The sequence below is a fragment of the Panthera pardus genome, unplaced genomic scaffold (assembly GCF_024362965.1).
Source record: "Panthera pardus isolate Hobbes unplaced genomic scaffold, ASM2436296v1 HiC_scaffold_2, whole genome shotgun sequence".
NCBI lineage: Eukaryota > Metazoa > Chordata > Mammalia > Carnivora > Felidae > Panthera > Panthera pardus.
Window position 1 is genome coordinate 31,482,789 of NW_026526765.1, and position 26,672 is coordinate 31,509,460.

General features: G+C 41.4%; 1 protein-coding gene across 5 annotated transcripts in view; it reads right to left on the bottom strand.

The window, feature by feature from the left end:
- Window positions 1-26,672, bottom strand: part of FYB1 (FYN binding protein 1) — a 164,122-nt gene that overhangs the window by 76,808 nt on the left and 60,642 nt on the right. For all 5 annotated transcript variants that reach the window (XR_008423687.1, XM_053906950.1, XM_019464226.2 and 2 more), the window contains exon 2: window positions 23,816-24,977. Coding sequence is in view for 4 of the 5 variants with exons in the window: in XM_019464227.2 (XP_019319772.1) it covers window positions 23,816-24,977 (1,162 nt within the window). In the remaining variant the exon portion in view is untranslated. The remainder of the gene's footprint in view (window positions 1-23,815; window positions 24,978-26,672) is intronic.

The window sequence follows — 26,672 nt, forward strand, 5'->3', positions numbered from 1 at the left end:
TTCATCATCTTGCTCATGTTCTTGGGGTTGTAGGTGTGTGTATGTGTGCTTTCCGAGGTAGGATGTCTTGCATCTCTGGCTCTGAACAACAAAGTGGCTGAAGCTGTTAGAAGCTGCAAGAATGCCCACTTCCTACTTGACTGGTGACATATTTTTGCAAAGCTGTTCTCACTCAGCTTCCCCATATCAAGCAAATTAAGATTTAGAACACTGACTTCAAGTTCCTTTTTATGCTGTTTCTGTTCTGTACAGTAAAACAACTTTTTTCACACACGCAAAATATTTGTCACCAGTGAATTTGAATTATAAGTATTATCTGCCACTCTGCATTTACCTCATACAGAATGTCTTCCATCATTAGTTCCTGGTAATATTGGTCCTACTGAACTACTTTGAGAGAAAAAAAAAAAAAAAGGTCTATGGCCAAATACGATTTGGAAATTGCCTTAAGCTATACTCTCATTAAAAAAAATTTTTAATGTTTATTTATTTTTTAGGGAGGGAGAGAGACAGAGCATTAGCAGGGGAGGAGCAGAGAGAGAGGGAGACACAGAATCTGAAGCAGGCTCCAGGCTCTGAGCTGTCAGCACAGAGCCCTACGCAGGGCTCAAACTCGTGAACCATGAGATCATGACCTGAGCTGAAGCCAGATGCTTACTGAGCCACCCAGGCACCCCTATTATCATTTTTGATATTTATAATGCCCAGTAGTGTATTAGAGACCTTACAGTTAACAACGAATTTAACTTTGTTTAACCCAGGATTTCCCAAACATACTTGAATTACTTTTTCCCTAGAACATTTATTAATATCCTACAGAACTCAATGTCAATGGGCAATTTTGAGATATCATCTAGCCTTTATTGACTGTGTTCTGCATGCTTTACAGGGTTCTAAGCACTTTATGGGAATGAAATTTTGCTAAGGCTCAAATATCAGAGTACAAATTCAGACTGTAGTCAAAAGGCTCAGGGTTCCATTTTGGTTACATCTCTTACTAGTTGCATAATTTTGGCCAAATTACCTAATAATCTCTGAGCCTCAGTGTCTTCGTTGCAAAATGGGGAGAATAAGAATATATTGATATAATGTGGGGAGAGAAGAAAGGAAGTACTGATACAATATCCAAGTTGAAGAATAGTGATACTTAGATTTTTTTTTTAACTGAACCAAGATTAAAAAAGAAAACACAGAAGTCCTGTCATTATGTTTTTGATAACTGAGGCTAATTTTTTTTTTTAAATCTTTAAAGAAACTTATCTTTGGGTTTTTTCTCCAAATCTTTTAACATATTGCAATAGTTTTCTGATAGATACCTGAAACTTTTTTCATAATCTTAGGAAATCCCTTATTTTAAGAAAAATGTCACCTTCTGTAACACATAGAAAACTTAGTGAGGTTTTTTTTTTTTTTTAATTTTTTTTTTTATTTTTTTTTTTATTTTTTTTTTAAAACTTAGTGAGTTTTAAAACCTTCTTCCTAGCCCTGATTCTCAGCGGGTTGGGGCACAGAAAAGTTTGTAAATTGCTTCCCGGGGAAATGTACGCTAAATGTTGATTTCCTCATTAGCGAACAAGAGCCTTTTTAGTTCAAAATAATAACAACAGATAACCTTTTGTAGAGTGCTTACTAGGTGCCTGGCACTAAAAACTCTACTTATGGAAGTATTCACGTAATTCCTCCAAAACTGTAGAAAGTAGGTAGCATCATTGTTCTCATTTGTAGGTGAGGAAACAAGCAAATTATTAAATTGCCCCGAGGCTGGCAGCTACTGAGGGACAGAGTTGGGAATGAATGAAAGGCAGCCTGCCTGGCTCCAGACCACGTGCAGCAGCCCACCCTGCACCAGCCCCCGTGTTGTAGCCCGGCAGCAGGATTGGTTTGGATTCCTGTGGAGGAGCAAGAAACATAGGGTAGAATAAGAAAAAGGGGAAAAAAAAAAAAAAAAAAAAAAGATGAGATCTTTTCTAGTTCTAGGGGACAGGGAACAGTATGTAGACTATCTTTCCAGCAACCTTTTCACTTCCCACACTTCTCTGGCCGATACTCTAAGTTACAGAAAACTGCACTTTGGCACTGCCAAGCTCTCACTTCTGTCCGGACGTCTGACCTGCTCATCCGTTCTCCCTCAAGCCCCTCTCCTGGGCCTCTTTCCTCTTTCTTCACTGGTCTGGGCAACACCTACCCTTGGGGCTTAGCTTAGGCATCAGCTCCAATAGGAAGCCTTCTCCTTAGACCCGCCAGGAGTACCTAAGTCTCCCGGCACCCAGAACCTGTGTTCTTCCTACCTTACGGCTTATCGGTGGGCAGTATAGGTGCCCACTGACTTGCTCCTCTTACACGACAAGCAGGGAAGCAGAGATGCATTCGGCTCACCTCTGTTGGATCTCTAGGGTCTAGTGTGGCACCTAGCACATGCTTGGTGATTCATGATGATTGTTACTATCCACAAGCGTACCATTTCCCAGTGGTTTACCATGTCCAAAATACTGATTCTCACCTACAGTTTCCTCTTCCTAGTGCAAAAAGAGGACAGTTATTTCAGACCCTGTCATATGGCTGGAAGAAAGAAGAAGGGGTGTGTTTCTCCTCAAGCTTTGCCTATTCTATTTTCCTGTGCCTCTTCTTCCTCCCAAGCCTTCCATCAACACTTAATTCCTATTCCAGTCCTCCCATCCTTAGGTGTGATGAGGACATCCTTTGCAGAAGCATATGGAGGTTGGATGTTGACTAAGACTCTTAGGGAAGTCCCTATTGTGACACTGACCAGTACCAGGAAGACTATGTGGGTAGAACTCTCACCACAACTATGGCTGTCCGGCCAGCAATTTTGACCCATTAGAGGCAGAACTCATGACAGAGAGAAGCAGAGATGTTATAGCAACAGACACTATTGCTGCTGTTGTCTTCACGAAGTGGCAATGGGTGGTAGATGTTACGCACTGAATGCTGGTCTGGTTCAAACTGACTGCAGTAGGGGCAGAAGGCAGCTTGGGAGAACACCTTCTACTTTCTATCTCTCCTTCCTCTCCTCTGATCATGTTATAATTATGTGTGATAAACTCTCATATGAAGCTCTCTTATAAGCCAGGTTATATTACTCTGATTTTCAATTTTTAGTAGCTGTATCATCAGCATAAAATCTAAGTAAGACATACCAAAGTGATTATTTTTCTCTTTTTTCTATATGTTTTTGAAACAGAATTTTAGATATTGGCTTACTCAGTTACTCATTTATTCAACCAGTGCTAGCTAAGCATATAGTACAAAGTACTTGCTAAGCACATTGTGAGGGGCTTGAGAATGAGTAGGGCATGGTCCTTGCTTTTATGGAACTCACAACACACAAGGGTTCAGGCACAGAAATAACTAAAACCATATAGAATGTAACTGGTATGATATTGCAGGAAATGTTAATTCAGTTTCATAGATGTAGCTGAGAGACCAGCAGGTCATTAGATTAGCACTGTTTGGTAGAATGTTCTGGAATGATGGACATGTTTAGTATCTGGGCTGTCATGTACTATAATCATTAGACGCTGTTGGCTATGGAGTATATAAAATGTGGTCGGTGCAACTTAGGAACTGAATTTTAAATTTTAATTAATTTCAATTTTAGCAGCCCCCTGTAGCTAGTGGCTGCTGTAGTGGACAGTACAGATCTAGATAGTAGTCTATCAGATGAAATGCAAAAACTTAGAAAAGCACTGGGTCGCAAGAAGCAGGCTGACATGTCAACAATGTAGAGAGAGAACTCAAGTTCTTATGAGCTCCAGACCCTTATAACTACCTGTGTATTTGAAACACCAAAGCCTTTTCTAATTGAATACATTCAAAATAAAAATCATGGTCCTCCCACAGAGCTAATGCCTCATTTTCTAATCTATCTATTCTCTTTCCTGATTTCTACTGCCACCTGTCTAGTACAAGCCCCTGCCTGGATTACTGCAATGGTCTCCGACTACTTTATATTGTTTCTAGAACAATCCTTCCCAAATACCAAATCTGACCAGATCACCCTCACACTTAGTAAAAGCTCCAAGTCCTGATTATGGCCTATAACAGTTGGTCCCTGCTTACCTCCCAGTCCCACCTTTTCCTGCTTTTTTCCCTTTATCTCCATTGCAACCTCATTTACCTTCTTATTGTTCATTAAACCATGGGGGTGTGAATGGAGAGCAGGTGGCATGTACAGATGCGATTAACATGCATGTGTGTGTGCATATGTGTGTGGTGTGACCAAATATTATATACCGCTATCATGTGGTTTCACCAAAATTTGAGGAAGCTTCCAGAGGCACTGTGCAGGTGCCTCTGAGCAATAAAAATAGATGCTTTTGCTTGGGCCTAAGTTCTGTCTTTGTTTAATATAAGCTTTGATTAACTAGAAGGCTTTTAAAGAGACTCATGGACATCATTTTACCTGGGTTAGTGTGGCCTATGCAAGTACAACATGGGAAAACAGAGTTTATTTCAGCACTATCGTGTCCCTTGCTATCTAGGTCATCACAGATCCAAATCAGAGAGAAGATAATGAGCCATAGCTAAAGCCCTTCAAAGGTCAGGGTCCTTGGTATGTGGGTGATGTCAAACATTTGGCAGAATACAGTGTCCAGCTGGAGGTACAGAAATGGATAAGAGAAGGCTTTCTTTATGCCACTACTTTCTTTTACAGCAGTTGGTATCTGGGTCTCGCACACTTTTGTGGTGTTGTTTCTTTTTCTATTTGTTGTTATTAGTTTTTCTAGGTGTTTCAGGAAAATTTCATTAACCTCAAGTGTCACTGAGGCAGAATTGTCTTCCCAGGAAAAAAGGAAACACACTGTAGGCAGCCCTAGCTCTAAGCCAAACTAAACTGACAGAGTCTGTCTTCCAAGACCCTATGCCTCCTCTTGATATGTTTCCCTCTGTGGGTATTTCCAAACTCTGGTCCAGGAAGGAAAGTGGTCGTATTCAAGGTGTTGTTAGTTACAGCTGAAAACCAATGTCATGTGAGCATTTGGTCTGCCAGGACCTATCTTAAGGGTACCTGCCTCTTACAGGAGGACCAGCTGGGCTCCCCAGCGTGATGGGAGAGTCAGTGCTGTCCAGGAGTCGTCTGTGATGCTACACAAGTCCACTGCCAAATGCCAGCTCGAGCAGCACGCCAGGACAACCCAATGTCCTGACAAGATAATCTGGCATGGTTGCAACCAGCTGTCTGGTTTTCCTTGATATCTCCCCCCTCCGATCCCTACTCCATCCCGGGCTTTCCTAAGGAAAATGAGTTCCTAACACCACTTGAAACAATCTGTTCTTGACTTTGTAAAATCTAAAATGGTAGTTGCCATTTAAAGAAAGACTGATTTGAGTTCGTTTTTTTTCTATTGTCAGGTTCATAAGAATCTCCTGGGCGAGTTATTAAAAATGGAGATACATAGGCCCCAAAGCCAGCAGTTCTGATTCAGCAAGAGGGCTATGGTGGTGATGGAATTGGGGGTGGGCAGCAGCAGTCTTAAGTTTTTTGAAGTGTCTGAGCCTGTTCTGGTGTAGACGGTTCACAGGCCACCCTGGGAGAAACAATGCCTTGAGAAACTATGGGTAAAAAGAAAATTTTATAATAGGTGTCAGGTGAGATATTTTGAAGTGCTGAAAATTTACTTCATCTAATGTCAAACTTAGTTGTATTTAGCAACTTAAAAGAAAACCCAATATTCAGCGATTGGAAAGAACATAGTAATGTAGTAAAAACTCATTTTCAAGGCGCCTGGGTGGCTCAGTCAGTTACGCATCTGACTTTTGATTTCAGCTTAAGTCATGATCTCATAGTTTGTGGAATTGAGCCCCATATCAGGCTCTGGACTGACAATGGGGAGCCTGCTTGGGATTTTTCTCTCTCCTTCTCTACCCTACCCCTGGACGTGCATGAGTGCTTTCTCTCTCTCTCACAAAATAAATAAATAAACTTAAAAAACTGTATAAAAATGAATTTTCTAGGCTGATTTTGTGGCTATATCAGAAAATCTGATTATATTTTTCATAAAACTATCTAAAGCAGATAGTTTCCAAAATTTTGAGGTGAATTATAATTCAATGAATTGATCAGTGAAATCTGAAACATTTTGCAGTGCTGTACTTGAATAGAATAACAAAAAGTTACAATAATAAACAATTGTGGTTGGATTTCTGCACAACAAGAATTGAGAGAATAACGAGGAATCTGAACAGAGCTGCAGGCGCTGCAATGTCCAGGAGGGAGGGGCCGTCCTTGGCAAAGACTAGCCAATTCAATTATTTTAACCAAAAGAAAGTTTGGTGATTTTCTTCTACAAAGAGGTATACCTATCTTAATAAAATCAATGTTGTTGACTAAATTAAGTTACTAAAATATGAAAATTTGAGAACAAAAGTTAAATGGGTTATTTTGAGACATTTCAACATGAAAATCCTAAACTATTGGGTAATATGTATAATTGATACAAATGTCTCTTTTTTCTGTTCACTCACAGACTACAAAAATGTTAATTTTCTTGCTTTTTCAAGAAAATTTCCAAGGAATTTTCACATTGAATGATTAGTCCATTTGAAGGAAAGACTAATTTTGTACTTGCAGAGTGTGCTATTAAATGTGCTACCATTATTGAAAACTGGGATTTTCCTTTAATATTCTTTGTTGAATCAAGATGCTGAAGTAACTTACATCAATTTACTGGTGTGGAAAAAAAATCTCTTCAGTAAATGTATACATTTCTTGATGGTTCACCCTTTGCCCTCAAATTTATTTTAATGGTGTTATAGAGAGATACTTGCTGAATATAGCTTCTGAGCCAGTGCTTTCTCTCAAAAGTGAGAGATGATACACAACCTGTTCTGACATAGTTATAAAAATTTATAGAAATCACCTCTAGCTCATTTATCAGAAGTTAATTAATCTCTATCCCATGGACATCTTTCAATACCAATTTACATTCATTTTTTTTCCCCACTAAATGGAAAACACTTTAAGTAAAAGCAGTATTGACCCAGCTTTAGTTGACTTTGATTCCAGCTTATACTCTGCTAGCATTTATACCATAAGTCTGGAATCTAAGAAAAACCTTTCTCTGAAGAATATAAAACTTTTTAAATTCCCAATAATAAATTACATGTCATTTAAAGCACTCAGCACTTTTCTAGAAGCTCTATCTTTAGATCTAATAAATTCTTAGGGATAGGAAAGAAATACTCATTAATGTAAACATTGTTTTTCTTGCAACATAGTTCAAAAAGTGAAAAACCTATACAATTTGCTTCTTTAGGACATTTATCTTATTTTTTATTACTAGATGCAAACTCTACACTGACATATACATGCTACCAATACTTGTGGATGGTTGTATTTTTCAGTTTTTTTTTTTTTTTTTTGCATTGTGTAAACCCAAACATTAGGTGATTCCTTTAAGATGACCCGTTGGGTATTTTTTCTGATATTGATACTTTATAATGGTTAAAGGTCCTATTAATGTTTTTCCTCTTAGATACATGATTAAAAGTTCCCAGTCAAGATGACAGGCTGACTACATGCTATAGTAAGCTCTCTTACCTCAAATCTGTAGAAATATTGGAAAACGTGATAACAAACACATAAGCAAACCATAAATATACTGGAAAACAAGAAAGTAAATCCACAGTGAACTAGAAGCCATGAGAAATCCCTAAAAGACAGATTTAAAGAGAGATCAGCTCAAAGAGAAAACAGAAGTCCAAAAGGAAGACAAGAGAGAGGGTGAAAAAGAGTGAGAGCCCACCCAGAGTGCTCTATACCCAGAGATGGAGAATGCTGGGGATAGGGAGGGGCTCAGAATGAGTACTTGGGGGAACAAAGCATGTGAAGTAAGGTGGTTGGATTTCTGCACAACAGGAATTGAGAGAATAAGGAGGAATCTGAACAGAGCTGCAGGCGCTGCGATGTCCAGGAGGGAGGGGCCGTCCTTGGCAAAGACTAGCCAATAAAGTGCCCTCCCTACAGCACACTCAGCCACCCTCTTGCTCCCCTGAACTTGGGATCTTCACCCAATCTGGCTGCACAAACAGAAACACCAAACAATCTAACTGAATCTCCAGTACCCCACGCACACAAATGAAGAACCTCCGCATTTAAGAAAAGCCCGTACCAACAAAGGAAAACTTGAGTCAACAAATAGTAGATCTCACACGGAAAGAAAGAGTAATGTGGCAAGAGAGATGCAAGGAGATACAACATCTCAAAGGATCAAGCTGATATAGTGATAATGAAAATCTTTTACGTGTGTTTAAATAAATCACAGTGGGATTTAATATTTGCGACAAGTGGGCGACATTGTGGCTGGTACTGGCTGATACCTGAGGCAACTCTTGATGGCCACCATCTACTACTCCTGTATTTATCAATGGGGTCTTTATTTGAGCATTTCTCCTTTCCCCCTTTGGCAAATGTAATTAAATTGATGCCAATGACTTGAGCCTTTAGGCTATATCAGGAACCATACTAAATATTTGTCATGCATTTCTGTTTAATCCTCACAATAAGCCAACAGCAGAGTAGACTTATCTCTATGAAGAGATGAGAAAACTGAGGTGGAGGGGGGCTGAGGACCTTCCTTGGGGTCCCACGGTAACTGTTGAAGCTTTTACTGGATCCCGAGGCTCTCTTAACAACAAAGCCTCTGCTCTGAATGCTCCCTGATCAAAAATACTCGTGTAAACTGTGCTTTTCAAAACCAAAGAGTGTTCCTGTGTTAAAATACACCCCACTTCTCCTAGATCACTCAGTGCTCATAGGGCTTCCTGAAGGCTCTCCAATCAACTTTGCAGCAAGATTAAAAACAAGTTTCCAGCTCACAAAAATAGTGACAAGCCCTAAAAAAATACCCGTTTTTATCTATGCCACATTCACCCACTCCTTTTCTCGTTAGACTCACAGACGCAGGAATTTGTCCCCAGCATCAAAACTTGAGAGCACTTTTCTTCAAACTTGCATTCCTTTGAAGATCAACCAAAAAGCGGTAGAGAGGAAATGCACCCTTTATTTTTGGACAACCACCTAGCTTTCTTTCTCATTGGCTTAATTTTTTTGAAGTACTATATTAACATAGGACTATTTTAAAGATTAGATTCGTAATACCCTAAACATTGTTGAAGAAAAAGATGAACGTTGTTACCAAGTGATGTTATCTCCATGGTGGAGAAACTAGGCCAGTACAGTTGCACTTGAGTGGTGACCAGATTGAGAGCATAGAAACATCCAGAGCTTCTGATTCTGCTCTTTCCTTAGAGCTCCTGGTCAGTTTGGGTGGAGGGGAGAGTGAGGGCCCTCAGCAAGCATGGGGACATCCAGAGGGAACAAGTGAAGTCACCTTGGGCAGAACTGTGGGCTCCAGGGTCATCCTGGCCTCTGTCAACCAAGTGGCAGTTTTTACAATGGCACACAATTATTCAGGCTTGCTTTCTTCCTTTCTTTCTTTCTTTCTTTCTTTCTTTCTTTCTTTCTTTCTTTCTTTCTTTCTATTTATTCATTTTTGAGAGAGAGAGAGAATGAGCATGAGTGGGGGAGGAGCAGAGAGAGAGGGAGAGAGAGAGGATCCCAAGCAGGCACCATCCGCACTGTCAGCGCAGAGCCCGACACTGGGCTCAAACCCATGAACTCTGAGATCATGACCTGAGCCGAAACTGAGAGTCGGACACTTAACCAACTGAGCCACCCAGGCGCCCCCATTCAGGCTTTCTGAGTCTGTTCATCTTAGGGAGCACTTGTGTTGTTCTTCTTTGCCTTTCAATACTACCTGTAGTGCTAAATATGGGTGTTTAATTTAATGAATACTAATTATATGTGCCAGGTGAAAAACACTGTGCTGAGCTAACCTGAACGCCACTGGATGGCAGAAGGGGAGAAAAGAGATGAAAACAAAAGGGAATAGAGAACAGAAAAAAGGAAGAAAGGAAAGAGGGGGAGAGAGTGGCAGAGTCCTTGCTTACAGGTGTTCTGGGGGGGCCGGGGAGCACTACACTACTCCAGGCTGACAGTCAGGGCCAGCTGGTGGGCACCAGTCAGCTGATGTATACAATTTAACCACCAGCTGTTAAAAGAATGAACTAGCTAAAGTCCTCCAAGGGTTCCACTAAGTGTAGTGACCCCTGGACCTCTTTGTGATCCAGCAACTAACAGGTCAATGCCTGACACAGTAAAGAATTTTCAGGATTTTGGTGCCAGCCATCCAGATGTTAGATATTTGAATATCTATCACCTTTGCACTTTCCTTAACTAGGCAAATTTTTAAGATCAACCATAGGATACTACCTGTTTGCTTAAACAGATCACTCACTCATTTCCATGTTTGGATATAATCACTGACTCTCAGTGTCCTGCTTCAGTGGTATAGCATTTCTTTTGTTTTTAAAAAAATACCTATGGCTTAGGAAGAAGCCCTTCCTCTCCCCACCATTCTCCTTCCCCTCCCCCACTGTAACAGCTCTCCCAGCCTGCAGTATTTCTTAAGGTGGTCTCAGGACAACCTGCATTAGAACCACTTAGTGACGTTGATAACTATCCTAATTCCTGGGTCCCATCCAGCTTCTTGAACTACAAACTTTGGGGTTTTCTTATGCAACTTAAAGTTTGAGAATCTTTGAAAGAGTAAGACCCAATTTTGATGTTCTCTTGTTCCTTCTGAGTATATGACACATACACTGTTGATTAGACCATCTACCCATTTTGGCCATCTTTCTCCTTAGAGACCCATTTAGTGTCAGAATGGTGAGGAAAACGTGTAAGGAACAATTGATTTGCAAGGGTGTCCTTGTAATATTTTAATTCAGGAAAGAATCTGAAAACTTTCAAATCCCATGTGTGATAGAAGAAAGCCATCTCTAGCACTTCTGTCTAAAAATAGAACCTATTTTTTAAGGATCTTTGGTCATCAGTCACTGGAAATTGATGGGAGGGGGCACCTGGGTGGCTCAGCCAGCTAAGTGTCTGACTTCAGCTCAGGTCACGATCTCATGGCTTGTGAGTTCAAGCCCCGCGTCGGGCTCTGTGCTGACAGCTCAGAGCCTGGAGCCTGCTTTGGATTCTTTGTGTCTCTCTCTCTCTGCCCCTCCCCTGCTTGTGCTCTGTTTTTCTCTCTCTCTCTAAAAAATAAACATTAAAAAATTTTTTTAAATAAAAAAATAAAAGAAAATGGATGGGAGGATCAAACAATCACAACAATTGGAACGATTTCGTTCTCACACTTCTAGTAGCATCACCCTAACTCCCCTGGGTGTATTCTATTTATTAGCAGCTTGTTTCTGGTAATATAATGGCCATTAATAGCAATACAAAATAAAACCACTTCCTCCCCACTGGCCATCCGTCCCACCAATGTCTTCCACTTTCAAAGGAAATGGCATGGAGACTTTTGAATAAAGAACTTCTGTTGATATACAAAGGAAGGTAATAGTTTAGTGTAAGGGTTTGGATCGCAGACAGCCAAACTATCCTGAAAAAGAAAACAGAATGTTCTCTGGGCACCTGGGTGGCTCAATCGTTTAAGCGTCCGACTTTTGATTTCAGCCCAGGTCATGGTCTCATGGTTTGTGAGTTTGAGCCCTGCATCAGATTCTCTCTCTCCCTCTCTCTCTGTGCCCCCGCATCTGTCTCTTTCAAATAAGTAAATTAACTTAAAAAAAAAAAAAAGAAGAAAGAATGTTCTGATTCTTCTTTGCCCTTAGGAAAGAAAGGTCAAAGAAATAAGGAAGGAAAGGAGAAGGTGAACAGCAGAGGATGTGAGGGGAACCTGAGGTATAAAATCCCTAGCTGCCAATATTCTGTTTTAAATTTCTGGCTTTGATGCAATGTAAATGACTCCAGTGTCTGACACCTTCACTGAAGTCTGTCACGCACAAAAACGTCTTCGGTGAGTGGTTTGTGGTGAAAACTGAGGAAAGGCTACAAGTCTCGTCTGGGTGACTGCAGTACAGCGCAGGGCCAGAGAGGCGGTTCCTAAACTGTGACAAGTTAGAAGAGGCAAGAGCCAGAAACCTGAAGTGACCTTGAAAATTCAAGTGGCTTTGTCCTTCATTGATCGGATTCAATTTTTCCACGAAACACGGGCTGGCATTTGAAATTAACTTTATCTAGATTAAAAAAAATGTTTTTACTTATTTTTGAGAGAGAGAGCGAGAGAGAGAGAGCAGGGCAGGGGCAGAGAGAGAGGGGGGCAGAGGATCCAAAGTGGGCTCTCTGCTGTCAGCACAGAGCCCAACGTGGGGCTCAATGTGGGGCTCATGAGATCATGACCTGAGCTGAAGTTGGATGCTTATCCCACTGAGCCACCCAGGTGCCCGACTTTATCCAGACTTTAAGGAGCACACCAGCAGCTTTTCTATTTTCTGCCTTAGGTTTTCCATTTCAAAATCATGTTGGCCCATGTAATTAACCATGGTTTCTTAGTAGTTCAGAACTCAGCAGCCTCTTTGGTTGTCATGCCTCCATAAAGCTCAGCATTTTCTGTAGGTTCTACTAATAGGTTTCATTGACCCAAAAGAAAGGAGATTTGCAGTGATGGTACGGAGGAATGGAAAAGAATACGATTGAAAACATAATCAGAGCTTAGAAGACAAGAATGCAGAAGAAAGCAAGAGAATAGGAGGGAGGCAGTTGGGTGCATTGTGGCGGAGTACCATTTGCTAGGTTGAATGTCACAGGCCATCTTCTATACACTGAATGCATCCCTCAAATTCAGGTGTTGAAATTTAATCCCTAATGTGATGGTGCTAGGAGGGCGGCCTTTAGGAGGTGATGGGGTCCTGAGGCTGGAGCCCCCATGAATGGGATTAACGCCCTTACAGAAGAGATGCCAGAGAGCTCCCTCATCCCTCTGCCATACCCACACTGTGAGAAGACAAGCAGGAAGTGGGTTCTCACCAAATCTGCCAACACCTTGATCTTGGATTTCCCAACCTCCAGAACCGTGAGACAGAAATTTCTGTTGCTTCTAAGCCACGAGTATTTTTGTAACTAGCAGTTTGAGCTAACACACTGCCTCACCTTGTAACAGTCCACCCAACCAGTAGGTCCATTTAGATAATCACTCAGAGTTAGCGAAGAAAGCAAGAGTTCCCAACTGGCAGATAGAGATCTGGCAGAAGATCTACAAACCTCATCTGCTTTCATGCCACTCAGCCAGACATGATTAATTTCTCCCCGTGAGGACTAAGGACTCAAGGCTTCAGAGAAATCAAAGACGGCTTCTTTCTACAATATAGTGAGGTTTCCTGCCTGTTAAACTGCTCTATCAGGTCTAGAAAATCTTCTTTATTTTAGAGTAACATGAATGACAAATGTATTTTGTAAACTTGACTTATCCTCCTGCCACATGAGACTGCTTTTGAAGAAGCGGCTGAGGAGAAAGTCATGTGCATGCATGCATGTGTGCGTGCGTGTGTGTGTGTGTGTGTGTGTGTGTGAAGCTGAAGTTCTGGAAACAGGGAGAAGGGGGTCCTGAAGAAGCTGCAGTCCAGATCCTCAGTAACTGAGAGGATGTGAGTACATCAGCTTCTTTAAGGTGACAATTTGGAACAAAAATAGAAAATACTGTACGAGTTAAAAACAAACCACTATGAGGGGGCACTTTTAGTACTCATCCAGGATCCTTTCTCCCCATAATGGAGTTGAGCAACTGTTATTCCCGAATAGGGGGAACGAACACTCGAACACAATCTGGATACCTGTGGTATTTATCCGCCTTGCGCTTACTTTGGAAAGATTTTCAGCCGCCTGGTTGTACTCGTGGTATCACTACACACGATGCTCTTGAACGCCAGATGCACTACGTGATGGTTCTGAGAATTACAGGCAGATCAAGAGAATAGTGGTGTTATGTGGCAAGAACCTTTTCCTGTGCCTCAACAGATCCACTGCCAGCCCTGGAAAAACACACTCTCGGTTGCCAGGAGCGTGCCGCTGGCTGAAGAAGCCGTTGTGTGCAGACGTGCAGCTGCAGAGAGAAGCCGACTGCTATAATAAATACAGATAGTGCTTCTACAACACCCGTTCTTACTTTGGGGAAAGAAAAACCTCATATGGTTTTCTGTTCAAATTTTTTTTTACAGCCAGATGTCTCACCTTCAGTTACTTTTTCCTGATAGTATCTATTGCTATTGGCTGTTGTACGTGTTTTTTCTACCTTTGCTATGCCAGACAGAATAAAGTACAATCGTTTTTCTTTAGTGGCAATTTAAACGGAAGAGAAACATGTTTTTGTGTGTGTGTGTGTTTGCTAGTGGTGAATATGGCAGTTAAAGTCTCCGACTTCTAGAATCTTTCTTCCCTGTTTCTCAGATGCTGGAAAAACAAACAATCTAGTGCTCTAGGTGGTTCTCGGGGCTTTAGAGCCTTGCCATAACTATCATGATGGTGTTTCTTCTAAAAGAAACGGACATTTCCAGATATATTTGTAAAAACAAGCAGCTGGATTTCTCCTCCTGAGGCATAATTTGTTCTTTCAATAATTGGAATTATTCATGTGTCATGTAAGTTAATTTCACTTTGGTTTGAAAATAAAAAACATATGCACAAAGAGGTGTCATTAGCATATGAACCCATAATATTCAGAAATAATTTTCGTCACGGCCAAGAAGGAGCATTTAGTGGCAAATGCATATGGTGGAAATCCAATCCTTTAAAAAAAAGGGTACTGGCTTGGAAATAGTTTTAGCAGATTATATGAAGCAAGGTATCTCCTGCCCAGTGAGCAGACTGAATTATAACATTTACCCAATCTTTCTATCTAGTCTTTAAATTTCTTTTTTAGTTTTTAAAATATTTTAATGTGTGCAAACACAATTGAAAGTAAATCAGGAAGAGTATGTATTTGATTATTAGACTCAATATGTATTTGTATTTGATTTTTAGATTTGACTTTCTAATTTTCCTTTCTTAAGTATTTGACATTTCATTTTAATGCTTTTCCCTCTATGGGTTACATGACTATTTTAAGACTTAAATAATTTTAATCAAATTTGGTATATACTAAACATCTCATATGCATTTTATACTTTATTTATGGGTAAGTCAGTCACTATAAAAGAAAATATTTATGTTGTAAGTTGCTGTATCTTCTTTGATCTAGCACAGATCCTATGTTGACATAATGCCACTAGATTAGGCAGTATTTCCGTATTTTATTTTGTAAGCAGCTTAAAAATATACCAACTTGCTGCTTGATCACAGGAAGTTATTACAATAGGATAAATCATGGCATGTTGCTCCAAACTGGGTTTTACAGAAATTTCTCTTCCCTAACTAAGAAAAGCCATAGTCCCTCATACAGATATGGTTGACTATCACTATAAAGAAAATTTCCCCTGCAGATTAGATGACAAGTATGGACCACTGTTGTGCTAAAACTAATATTAAAAGACGAGCTGGCACCTGAACAGTTAAGGAAGAAATTTAAAGCCAAAGAAAGCATGGAGCAAGGAACCAGGAAGCAAAATATGTGGAGGGGGCTTTTCTATGACAAAAATGACTTAGACCCTGAAGAGAGGAAACTGCCTTCCTCAGAGGTCAGCCCCAGTGTCCTCTCCTTCTTCCGGCTCATTTTCCTCTCCAGTACTCCATTCTTCTACTAGTCTCAGTATAAAGTAATTGGCTATTAAAAGCTTAAAATATAACTACTCTCAGGGAGTTTTCAGGTTTTTAGAGGTCAGACACTACCCACACTCCAGAGGTAAACTCCCATCAGGTAGCTGGAACTCTCCCTTGCCCTTCACCTTGATTGTGACCTGAAAAACTCTTCAGGACAGATTCCTGGAGTGGTCATCGGAGTGTCTTTGGCCAGCCAGCATAGTCCAGAGGATACGAAACAAGCAGTGACCATGCACTTCACATCAGTCTCCTTTCTGCCTTGTGAAGGAGTGCGTTGATGGTTCCTTTGGAAGTGTTGCTGATACCTAGATCATAACTGAAATACTTATTTAATATTAAGTAACGAGGGAGACTTGCAGAATCTCCCTCTTCCAATTCCAAAATAAAATAGTAAAACTAAAATAGGGCAAGATAAATAATATCCCAAACTCACTTTAGTGGCCATCACCCATAAAAATAACATAGTTGGATAAACATCAACAACTGTTGGCCTAGGGGAAGAAACAGAAGGTGCCATAGGAGGCAAATAAAGCTTTCCACCTGTTCCCTAGAATGAGGAGCAATACTAGGGGAAAACAGTGATTTGACTTGATTAATTTAAAATTTTTAAAGTTTGTTTATTGAGGGAGGGAGGGAGGGAGGGAGGGAGGGAGAGAGGGAGAGGGAGAGGGAGAGGGAGAGGGAGAGGGAGAGAGAGAGAGAGAGAGAGAGAGAGAGAACATGCCAGGAAGGAGCAGAAAGAGAGGGAGAGAGAGAGAATCCCAAGAAGTTTCCTCACTGTCAGCCCAGAGCCCAACATGGGGCTTGAACTCAAGAACTGTGAGATCATGACCTGTGCCAAAATCAAGAGTCAGATGCTTACTGGACTGAACCACCCAGGTGCCTCCAGAAGGCACTGATTTTAGAAAACCTGTGAGTTCTCCTTAGTACACTCCAGGTTGTAGAAGTGGGCTCAGGGGTGAGTGAACACTCTGGGGAAGGTCAAGGAGAAACCTATAGCGTGAAAGCCCTAAATACCATGACAGAATCATATCAGAGGCAGAAGGGGGATGAGCCACCATGATTGGCCTTGCCCTGGTATAGGAAACAAAATGAAATCTCAGAAAATGGAACAGCATCCAGCCCTCAAGATCAGCACAGCTATCTTTTGCTCCACAGAAGAGTGGATTAGAAGCAACACTCAGAGCTGGTGAATTGATCATACTGGATTAGAACACATGCATTTGTCACCCATCAGCCAGATCTAAAGAAATTGGTGTGACCTCTATTTATATGGAACAGAAAATCCCCCAAAGCAAAGAGGAACATCTCTCAGAAAATACTGACGATGGAGTGACTGACACTAACATACTTTGGCTAGGTTTTTAAACCTTAAAGACAGAGATTTCTTTGGGAATCCGGATAGAAAAGATAATCACGTTCAAAGGGGGGGAAATTCAGGGTGGTCCCAGACTTCTCCACAGTAAATTTAAATGCCAGAATAGGGGCGCCTGGGTGGCGCAGTCGGTTAAGCGTCCGACTTCAGCCAGGTCACGATCTCGCGGTCCGTGAGTTCGAGCCCCGCGTCAGGCTCTGGGCTGATGGCTCGGAGCCTGGAGCCTGTTTCCGATTCTGTGTCTCCCTCTCTCTCTGCCCCTCCCCCGTTCATGCTCTGTCTCTCTCTGTCCCAAAAATAAATAAAAACGTTGAAAAAAAAATTAAAAAAAAAAAATAAATAAATGCCAGAATATAAAAATAAAGACCATATAGATTGGTTATAAAAATGATGAAAACATTAGATTAAAAAATGCCCAAAGGTTACTGTTGGGATAAGGCAGGTTGTTTGTGAGAACAGGGTTTAGACTGAAGAGCTGGTTTATCTTAGAAGAGCAGAAGTTAAGAACTTAGAGAGAAAGATGAAGAATGGGAAGCTCTTAAGTTTTGAACAGTGGCTTGTGGGCTTTTGTGGTTAAGAAAGGGAATGCTCTTTCAGAGGCATTTCTGCTTTATTTTATTTATCTTTTTGAAATATTTATTTATTTATTTTGAGGGAGAGAGTGCAAGTGGCAGAGGGCAGAGAGAGAGAGAGAGAGAGAGAGAGAGAGAGAGAGAGAATCCTAAACAGGTTTCACACGGTCAGCACAGAGCCTGACATAGGGCTCAATCCCACAAACGGTAAGATCATGACCTGAGCAGAGATCAAGAGTTGGATGTTTAACTGACTGAGCCACCCCGGCACCCCAGGAATTTCTGTTTTAGAGTTAAACCCAGGTAAGCTGCCCAATTAACAGTCAATGGTTCCCCAGAAGTTTCAACCTGGAACAGAAGATCCAGAGGTCTTATGGCAAACTGCTTTCCCAAAGACCAAGGAAGGCAAATGAAGTAGAGTGGGCTCAGGATGGAGCCGAAACTAAGAGTGACAACAGCCACAAAATGCACATCAGACACGTGGACAGTGATCTAGCAGAACAACGTGGCCACCTGAAGCCAACCCATGCTTCACTTTCAGTCTGTGTACCATAGAGCTTTGCCTTTAACTTTTCAGTGTTCTGAACTGGCCCAATCTGTGAGATGTTTCAGAAACTGTGCCTGGGTACTGGCACAAAACCAGACACTCAGATCAATGGAACAGAATACAGAACCCAGAAATGGACCCACAAACATATGGCCAACTCATCTTTGACAAAACAGGAAAGAATATGCAATGAAATACAGTCTTTTCAGCAAGTGGTGCTGGGAAAACTGGGCAGTGACATGCAGAAAAGCAAAACTGGACCACTTTCTTACACCAAACACAAAAATAAACTCAAAATGGATGAAAGACAATGTAAGACAGGAAGCCATCAAAATCCTTGAGGAGAAAGCAGGCAAAAACCTCTTTGACCTTGGCCACAGCAACTTCTTACTCAACATGGCTCCAGAGGCAAGGGAAACAAAACCAAAAATGAACTATTGGGACCTCATCAAAATAAAAAGCTTCTGCACAGTGGAGGAAACCATCAGCAAAACTAAAAGGCAACTGACAGAATGGGAGAAGATATTTGCAAACGACATATAAGATAAAGGGTTAGTATCCAAATCTAAAAAGAACTTATCAAACTCAACACCTCCAAAAAAAAAAAAAAAAATCCAGTGAAGAAATGGGCAAAAGATATGAATAGACACTTCTCCAAAGAAAACATCCAGATGGCCAACCAACACATGAAAAAATGCTCAACATCACTCATCATCAGGGAAATAAAAATCAAACCACAATGAGATACCACCTCACACCTGTCAGAATGGCTAACATTAACAATTCAGGCAACAACAGATGTTGGCAAGGATGCAGAGAAAGAGGATCTGTTTTGCACTGCTGGTGGGAATGCAAACTGGTGCAGCCACTCTGGAAAACAGTCTGGAGGTTCCTCAAAAAACTAAAATTAGAACTACCCTACGACCCAGCAATTGCACTACTAGGTATTATCCAAGGGATACAGGTGTGCTGTTTTGAAGGGACACATGCACCCCCATGTTTATAGCAGCACTATCAACCACAGCCAAAGTATGGAGAGAGCCCAAATGTCCACTGATGGATGAATGGATAAAGAAGATGTGGTATACATATACAATGGAGTGTTACTCGGCAGTCAGAAAGAATGAAATCTTGCCATTTGCAGCTACGTGGGTGGAACTAGAGGGTATTATGCTAAGTGAAATTAGAGAAAGACAAATATCATATGACTTCATTCATATGAGGACTTTAAGACACTTAACAGATGAACATAAGGGAAGGGAAACAAAAATAACATAAAAACAGGGAGAGGGACAAAACAGAAGAGACTTAAATATGTAGAACAAACAGAGGGTTACTAGAGGGGTTGTGCGGGGGGGATGGGCTAAATGGGTAAGGGGCATTAAGGAATCTACTCCTGAAATCATTGTTGCACTATATGCTAACTAACTTGGATGTAAATTTAAAAAATTAAATTAAATTAAAAAAGAAAAAAAAACCAGAAAACGTGCCTGGGATCTGTTTTTTAGGTTCCTTGTTCTTAGATTCCAAGTGTACAGTATTATTGCAAATGCCTGTAGAAACTCTGCTGTAAAAAGGTCTACTTACCACCCCCCCAATTTTTAAAATGTGTTTGAGCATAGAATCCCTTTCCCTTGTAATGGTTCGGAACAGCACACATTGATATAATGTGATGTATAAATATCCAATTTTAGAGAGAGATAGTTTAGAGTATATGAAGGAGAATCGTGCCTCCTCCTATCCTTGCTGCTGAAAATAGCCCGGGCACCTTTAGGTTCCAAACTACTGCTGGCTGGATTAGTTGAAGCGATGCATAAGCAGGTATGGAGGGTCAGTCACACCATTAGCCCTTTGCTAACACCCACTGGGACCCTGGCCTTACCTCTTCAATTGTCAGGATGCTTAACTGATCATTCTTAAAGCTAACATATAGAAAGATGAGCTTAGTTTCTCTCCAGTATTAAGAACAAGACCAGAAAAAGGGTTGGATGGAATATTTCCAAGCAGATTTATTACTAACTCCCACATGCAAACCAACAGTCAAGCCAGGGGATCTTAACAACCAAAACTTTGCTGGTTGGGCACACACTGATGCTTAGGATGAACTCTTCTCACCGCTGGCCCAGGAAACAAAAGGAACCAGAGACAAGGTTAGTTTAGAAAACATTTTGATATTTTGGATTTTTTATCTTTTGAAAGTTTAGGCTTTTGTAATCCCAAATGGTTCTGGGGGAAAAAAGTTATTAGCTTCATGTTCAGAAAAACAGTATGTTATATTCGAGCTTATGGTTTACTAGTAAGTAAGCCAAATAGATCTATAATATAGACCCCATGTGTAATATTCATTTCACATGGAACCTCTATTCAATGGAATGCAAGCCTATTGACAGGGGTTATCTAATTCGTTAAAGTAATTGCTAAGCTATAGAGAATATTAATACTAAAATCTGATTAAATAGACTTTGGTGGGATGACAGACCCGAGCAATGAACAAGAAGGTATTATTTCTATGCTCCAAATAAATAATGTTAAGCAGACTGGTGTCTGTCTTCATGTAGCTTACGGTGGTATTTGTAGTTAAAAAAAAAAAAAAAAAAGTTTCAGCCAAAGAAGAGAGAGAGAGAGAGAGAGAGAGAAGAATGAGAATTCTTTGAATATCCCTTATGCCCCAATTATTATCTCAAGATATCCTATGTTTCAAGAGAAGGAGCCTAGCAGGGAGTGTGCTGAGGGGGACCCTAGCCCTGGAATCAGAGACACCCAAGGATCAGCTCTGCCCCTGCTTAGTCATGGTACAGCCTTGGGCAAATTACCCAACGTCTCTGAACTTTAGTTTCCTCATAGAATTCTTATTTCATTGGGTTCTTGGGAGGAGCGAACAGGGTAGTGTGTATCTGGTATGTAACAAGTCCTCAATAAATAATACATATTTTTGATGGGCAATATACTGGACAAAGATGATAAAAGATGGAGAGTAGGTCTGGGGAAGAGGTTTAAGGGGTTGGATATGAACCTGGAAAGGAAGGAATCAGGTAGAAGGCTAAGAAAAAATAGTTTTAGAGCTTTGAAAACCTGCAGAGTAATTAGATGAAGCTTTGGTTAATTCGAACACTATATAGTTTCTAAATCTGGTATATTTTTAACCTTCTTAAGTGGAATGCTAAATTCCTTCGTGTAGTTTGGGAAAAATAGCAGTGGTAGGATCAGGAGTCAGCAGACCTGCCTGTTAGGAAATTCTCAGTGTTCAGAAAATAACATATAAGTCACCTATACAAGCTTATTTTTTGCAGCATTGTTTTGAAGAGAAAAGGTTTGGAAACAGTACAAGTTCTTCAATCGATTAGGTAAGTCATTCATTTACCAGAAGATTATGCAACTCTAAAGAATATTCAGTTACCTCTTATTAAAATATGAAAAGATATACAAGATTTTTTAATTATTTTTTTTAAAAAGCAAGGAACAAAGCATTGCATATAATGTCCTACTTCTTGAGTATAAAGCCAAGGGGATTAATATCTATGTTTACATTTGCGTACATAGACATAAGGAAACTGGATGGACATAGAAATTAAGAAAAGTGGTTTCTGTGGGGCAGAGGCTGAGAAGACCCAGAAAATGACAGACAAGGACTGTATATCATTTTATACTTGTTTTTTTTTTCAGCCAGATGTAATTTCTATTTAAAAAAAATCAGTTAAAAAATTTAAACATTAAAAAAAAATGTGAATGCTTTAAAGGGGTATTACCCACAATTTACAGTTAGGAATCTGCTTGCTTTATCCTGACACTAACCTGAGGTCAGTTCAAATCAAGAAGGACTGAGTTTTGATTTGTGAAAAAGGTGGACGAGGAGGGAACTGCCTCACTTTTGGAGGATAATATATTCCAAGGGATCTGAGTTAGAGGTGGGATACATTATAGGAGGAGTTAGAGTCTAAATTGTGTCGTGGGCACTTGAGCAGTAGGGAGGCAGCTCAGCGTGGGGGAAAGGGAGAAAAGAAGGCAAGGACCCACTCTGCCTACTGGGCAATTTGGCCTCGGTCCCTTGGAACTTTATCGCACTGGTGGTCAGCTCAATACTGACCAATAGTGACAGTCCCTTGCCGGGACTGTAGAGCAGTGGACTCCATTAGCATTTCAACAGCATGACACCAGACAACTGGTTACCACCACCCAAACCTGGGAGTTGAGTGGAAATAAAGATGGAGAACATGGAATAAAACGCCCAAGGATTTCTACTTAACATCACTAAGTCTCCCTGGTTTGATGTTAGAGGTTAGACGGAGGTTATGATAGCTAATTTTTTTTTTTTTAATTTTATCTGAGGCACAGAAGAACTAAGGGAAGTCAGAGGGAATCTTTTAGAAATTGTCACAAAAATAATGTTTCTGAGTTATGGACCAGTATTAAAATGAGAAGGTGACAGATGAGGAGGACACAAATGTGACAAGGCTGAATCCTTCTAGAAGATGGATAATCATGGCGTCATTTCAAATGTGCTTTCTACAGGATAGATTAATGGGGGATTTGATCACTAATCTGTTGATCAACAGCAAGATATTGATCTGAGGAAGATGATAGACTGCAAGATGCTTCTGCAGAACTGAAAAAGAAAAACATACTTATACTTAGAACTGCTTTAATTAGGCCATATTTTTGTAAGGAAGAAAATATGTCTGATAGTGGTGTGGTCACTATTCCACAAGCATCCTTTCTCCACCTTCCCCAATAATAAACAATAGTTGCACATTATTGGCCTAAAATATTAATCATTTCAGGTATAAGTGAGCTTCCATTGTCACTCTGCAGGGTTACAATGACGTGGGAAGTCAGGCCATTCAGCATCAAGTTTTAGCATGTGCCATAGGACTGTAACATCTCTGGAAGAAAATTAAGCTATTTACCCCAAAGGAGACTAAGGTGTCCCTTTGGCTTATCCTAGTTAGGTACTACTTTAGGAATCAGCAAAGTTCAGAAAGATTTATGTCGAGAAGTAGAAAACAGCTGAACTACAAAACAGCAAGTGGCATTTCCTGAGCCCTGTTTCCTCTCTTATTTGAATATTGGGTTTAGGAAACGCATGATGACATTTTGGACATTTAAGATCACTTGGAAGCGGTTTTCTCAAGCTCTGTACTATTGACACTGGGCTGGCTATTTTGCTGAGGCAGGCTGCCCTACGTGGTCCGAGATGTTTCGCAGCCACTCCGGCCTCTATCTGCTACCTGCCAGTAGCAACCTCCGGTAGTGACAATCACAACTGCCTCAAGACATTGCCAAATGTTCCTGGGCATCAGAATTGACCCAGTCTGAAAACCATCAACTGAAAAGTTTGCTCATCTTTTTGTCTAACTCTTTTGTGGTAGTAAGGGGAACACACCTTAGCCTCATCCAACAGAAATGAAACCCAGCTAAGGAAGTAAATGAAAGCAAAACCACTCATCGATCAAGTGGATATATTTCCCTTCCCACCCCAAAAGCGGCCCACCAAGGCACATGCTCACAGAACTAAGGATTTTTGCCTCTCACACCTCCCATACTGAAGCAAAAAAAAAAAAAATGCCAAAGAAAGGTCACCACATGCCAGGAGTCCCGGTGATGGAATCATTCCTTGTTATAATTTTTTTCCCCAGAAGGTAAAACACCCTCTGCTGTAGAACAAAACTTGTTAAATAGTGAACGAGAAAAGAACTCACTGTTTCCAGAAGCGGCTTTGCGGAATCTCGTCAGGTCAACATTTGGGGGTCTGCTGGGCTTTGGTGGCGGTGGGCCCAGGGTGAACAGGGGAGGCAGGGGCTTCTGCCTGGGGGTGGCTGAATTCTTATCTCCCTTTTCCTTCTCCTGACTTTGGCCCCATGGCCCTGCCCCTGTCAGCTTAGAAGGCGTCTTAGGGAACTTGGCAGGAGGAGCCCCAGAGGCTGGGTCCTCCTGATTCATTTTGCTCAGAAAGACGTTCTTAGCAGCATCTATCTTCCTCTCTTCTTTTTTCTCCTCAGCATTTTTGGAGAGGCCTGGGCTTCCTCTGTTCACGGCAGGTTTCAGAACCACGCCAGGGAAAGGTGAACTTGACGTCTCTCCTCCCTGGTCTTTATTTTCTTCGTCATGCCTTGTTGGTTTTAAAGGGGTCATTTTGGACTTGGCTCCAAGGGGGGTCGGGAGGCCTTTCTGTAGAGACGCGTTCTTGGTGGCGTTCTCGTCTTCATGGCTGTCATCGCTACTCAGGGATGGCTTCTGGCCAAAGACAGGCTTGGTTAAGAGGGGCTTGGGGTCGTGGTCTTGGGAGGCTGGCCCAAACTTGCCTTTAACCCCAGCCAACTTGGGGAACACTTGCTTCTGCTCAGTTTCCTGGGCTGGGGGATTAGAGCCCGGCTTGGGGCCTGGTGGCTTTAGGTCGTGGTCTTCGTTTACATTGTGAAGCAAAGGCTTATTCCCATGGGGCCGGGGAAACACAGGTTTGGAATCTTCCTTGGGCACATTGATGGGCTTGGGGCCTACAGGTTTTGGAAATCCCACTTTTACCTCAGGGTCTCTGGTGGCTGAGTTTGCCGGTGGTCCAAATCTTTGGCCCACTCCCGTAGGCTTTAGAAACGGGGGCTTGGGCTCCTTGTCAGGCTTCTCCTCAGATGAAGGTTTCACTGCCAAAGGTGGCTTTGGGGACCCAAACCTAGGTACGTTGCTAGGTCCCGCAGGAGGGCTGGCACTTCCTTGGTTGTTGAATAGGTTCTTTTTAGCTTGTACTCCTGAAGGTGAGCTTTGCCCCGCGACTTTGAAGGGGCGGCTGTTGACAGAGACCTCCTCCGTGGGGTTGCCCCCCGTGTTAAACTTCGCCATGAGGGACTTCACATCTGCTTTTGTGTCCTACAAGCACAGGGAACAAAAACTAACTGAGAGCCAGAAGTCTCACTTGCACAATTTAAAATACTACACTCTAAAGGGCTTCCTGGTTTGAGGCTTGCAGCGTCCCTGATTGGTTAGGAAGACATTGTAACACTTATCTTCCTCTATGGCAAAATATTCTGTGAGAGTTTCTTGAAGGGGAGGGCTGTTACTGTGCATAGAGTGTTTTGTTTTGTTTTGTTTTGCTTGTCTTAGACTGACTCGTCTATTTCTGTTTAAGTTACAACCTACCTTTTGTCTTTCTCCAGCTCTCCTGTTGGATTTCTTCTAAAACTTGGTGTGTTTCTCCTTTGTTTTACTTGACAAAATATGGAAGTGACTAATAAGGGACTTCTTCCATATTTTACAGTCGGGCCTCTTAAACAGAAACTGCACTTGAAAAAATGAAAATAAGTTCTTCTATAAATCCAGCTGGCACGCTTTCTACAGCACGGCCATGTTTAACATCTCTGTGGTTTGCAAGAGGACTTCTGTTCCCATCCACGTTTAAGGTGTTATCTGCTTGAGAACTGAGATGTGGCAGAAAAGCTCATTCATTTGGATAAGTAAATAGTCAGTGAGTTTTTCTACTTATTTGTAAATATGGAGTGCTGCTGATTCAATTGGAACCAGACTAGCAGGCAGAATGTGATCACCTCCCAAACTGGTCCTCTCTTGGGAACCCACAGGGAAGGTGACCAGGAAGCAGTAGAGACTGGCTGGGAAGTCTCACATCCAGACTTGTTGTTTCTCCAGTCTCCTCTCTTCTAGAAGGACATTTAACACTCCCTCTTAGAAGGCCTGCTGCACAGTTTCTGTCCTTGTCTAGAATTAGGATATTATTCAGTAAAGACAACAAATAGTTACCCTTCTCTGAATATAATCCCATGTAGTCTGGAAAAATTCATGGTGTGTTTGCTCTTTCCTTCCAAAGCAAGGATTTGACATTTTCTAGTTCTTCTAGAAATATTTGAAAATCTGGGGCGCCTGGGTGGCTCAGTCGGTTAAGCGTCCGACTTCGGCTCAGGTCACGATCTCGCGGTCCGTGAGTTCGAGCCCCGCGTCGGGCTCTGGGCCGATGGCTCAGAGCCTGGAGCCTGCTTCGGATTCTGTGTCTCCCTCTCTCCCTGCCCCTCCCCCGTTCATGCTCTGTCTCAAAAATAAATAAACGTTAAAAAAAAAAAATTAAAAAAAAAAGAAAAAAAAGAAAATCTGAAGCATCAAAAAAAATCACTGAAGATACACCTGTGGCCGTGACAGTTTCCATTTTTGTGCTTTAATATTCACCTAGAAGATGTTTTATTTCTCTCCACTAACACCTATCTGGCCACATGTCCAAATACATCTCACTTTTCGATGCCCTACTCCGTACCACAAAACCAGATCATGGGCTCAATATATGGAAACTATTATTAGAAATATTGGGGCGCCTGGGTGGCTCAGTCCGTTAAGCGTCTGACTTCGGCTCAGGTCATGATCTCGCGGTCCATGGGTTGGAGCCCTGCGTCAGGCTCTGTGCTGACAGCTCAGAGCCTGGAGCCTGTTTCAGATTCTGTGTCTCCCTCTTTCTCTGACCCTCCCCTGTTCATGCTCTCTCTCTCTGTCTCAAAAATAAATAAACGTTAAAAACAAAATTAAAAAAAAAAAAAAAGAAATATTAAGTAGCCTATTCAAGGG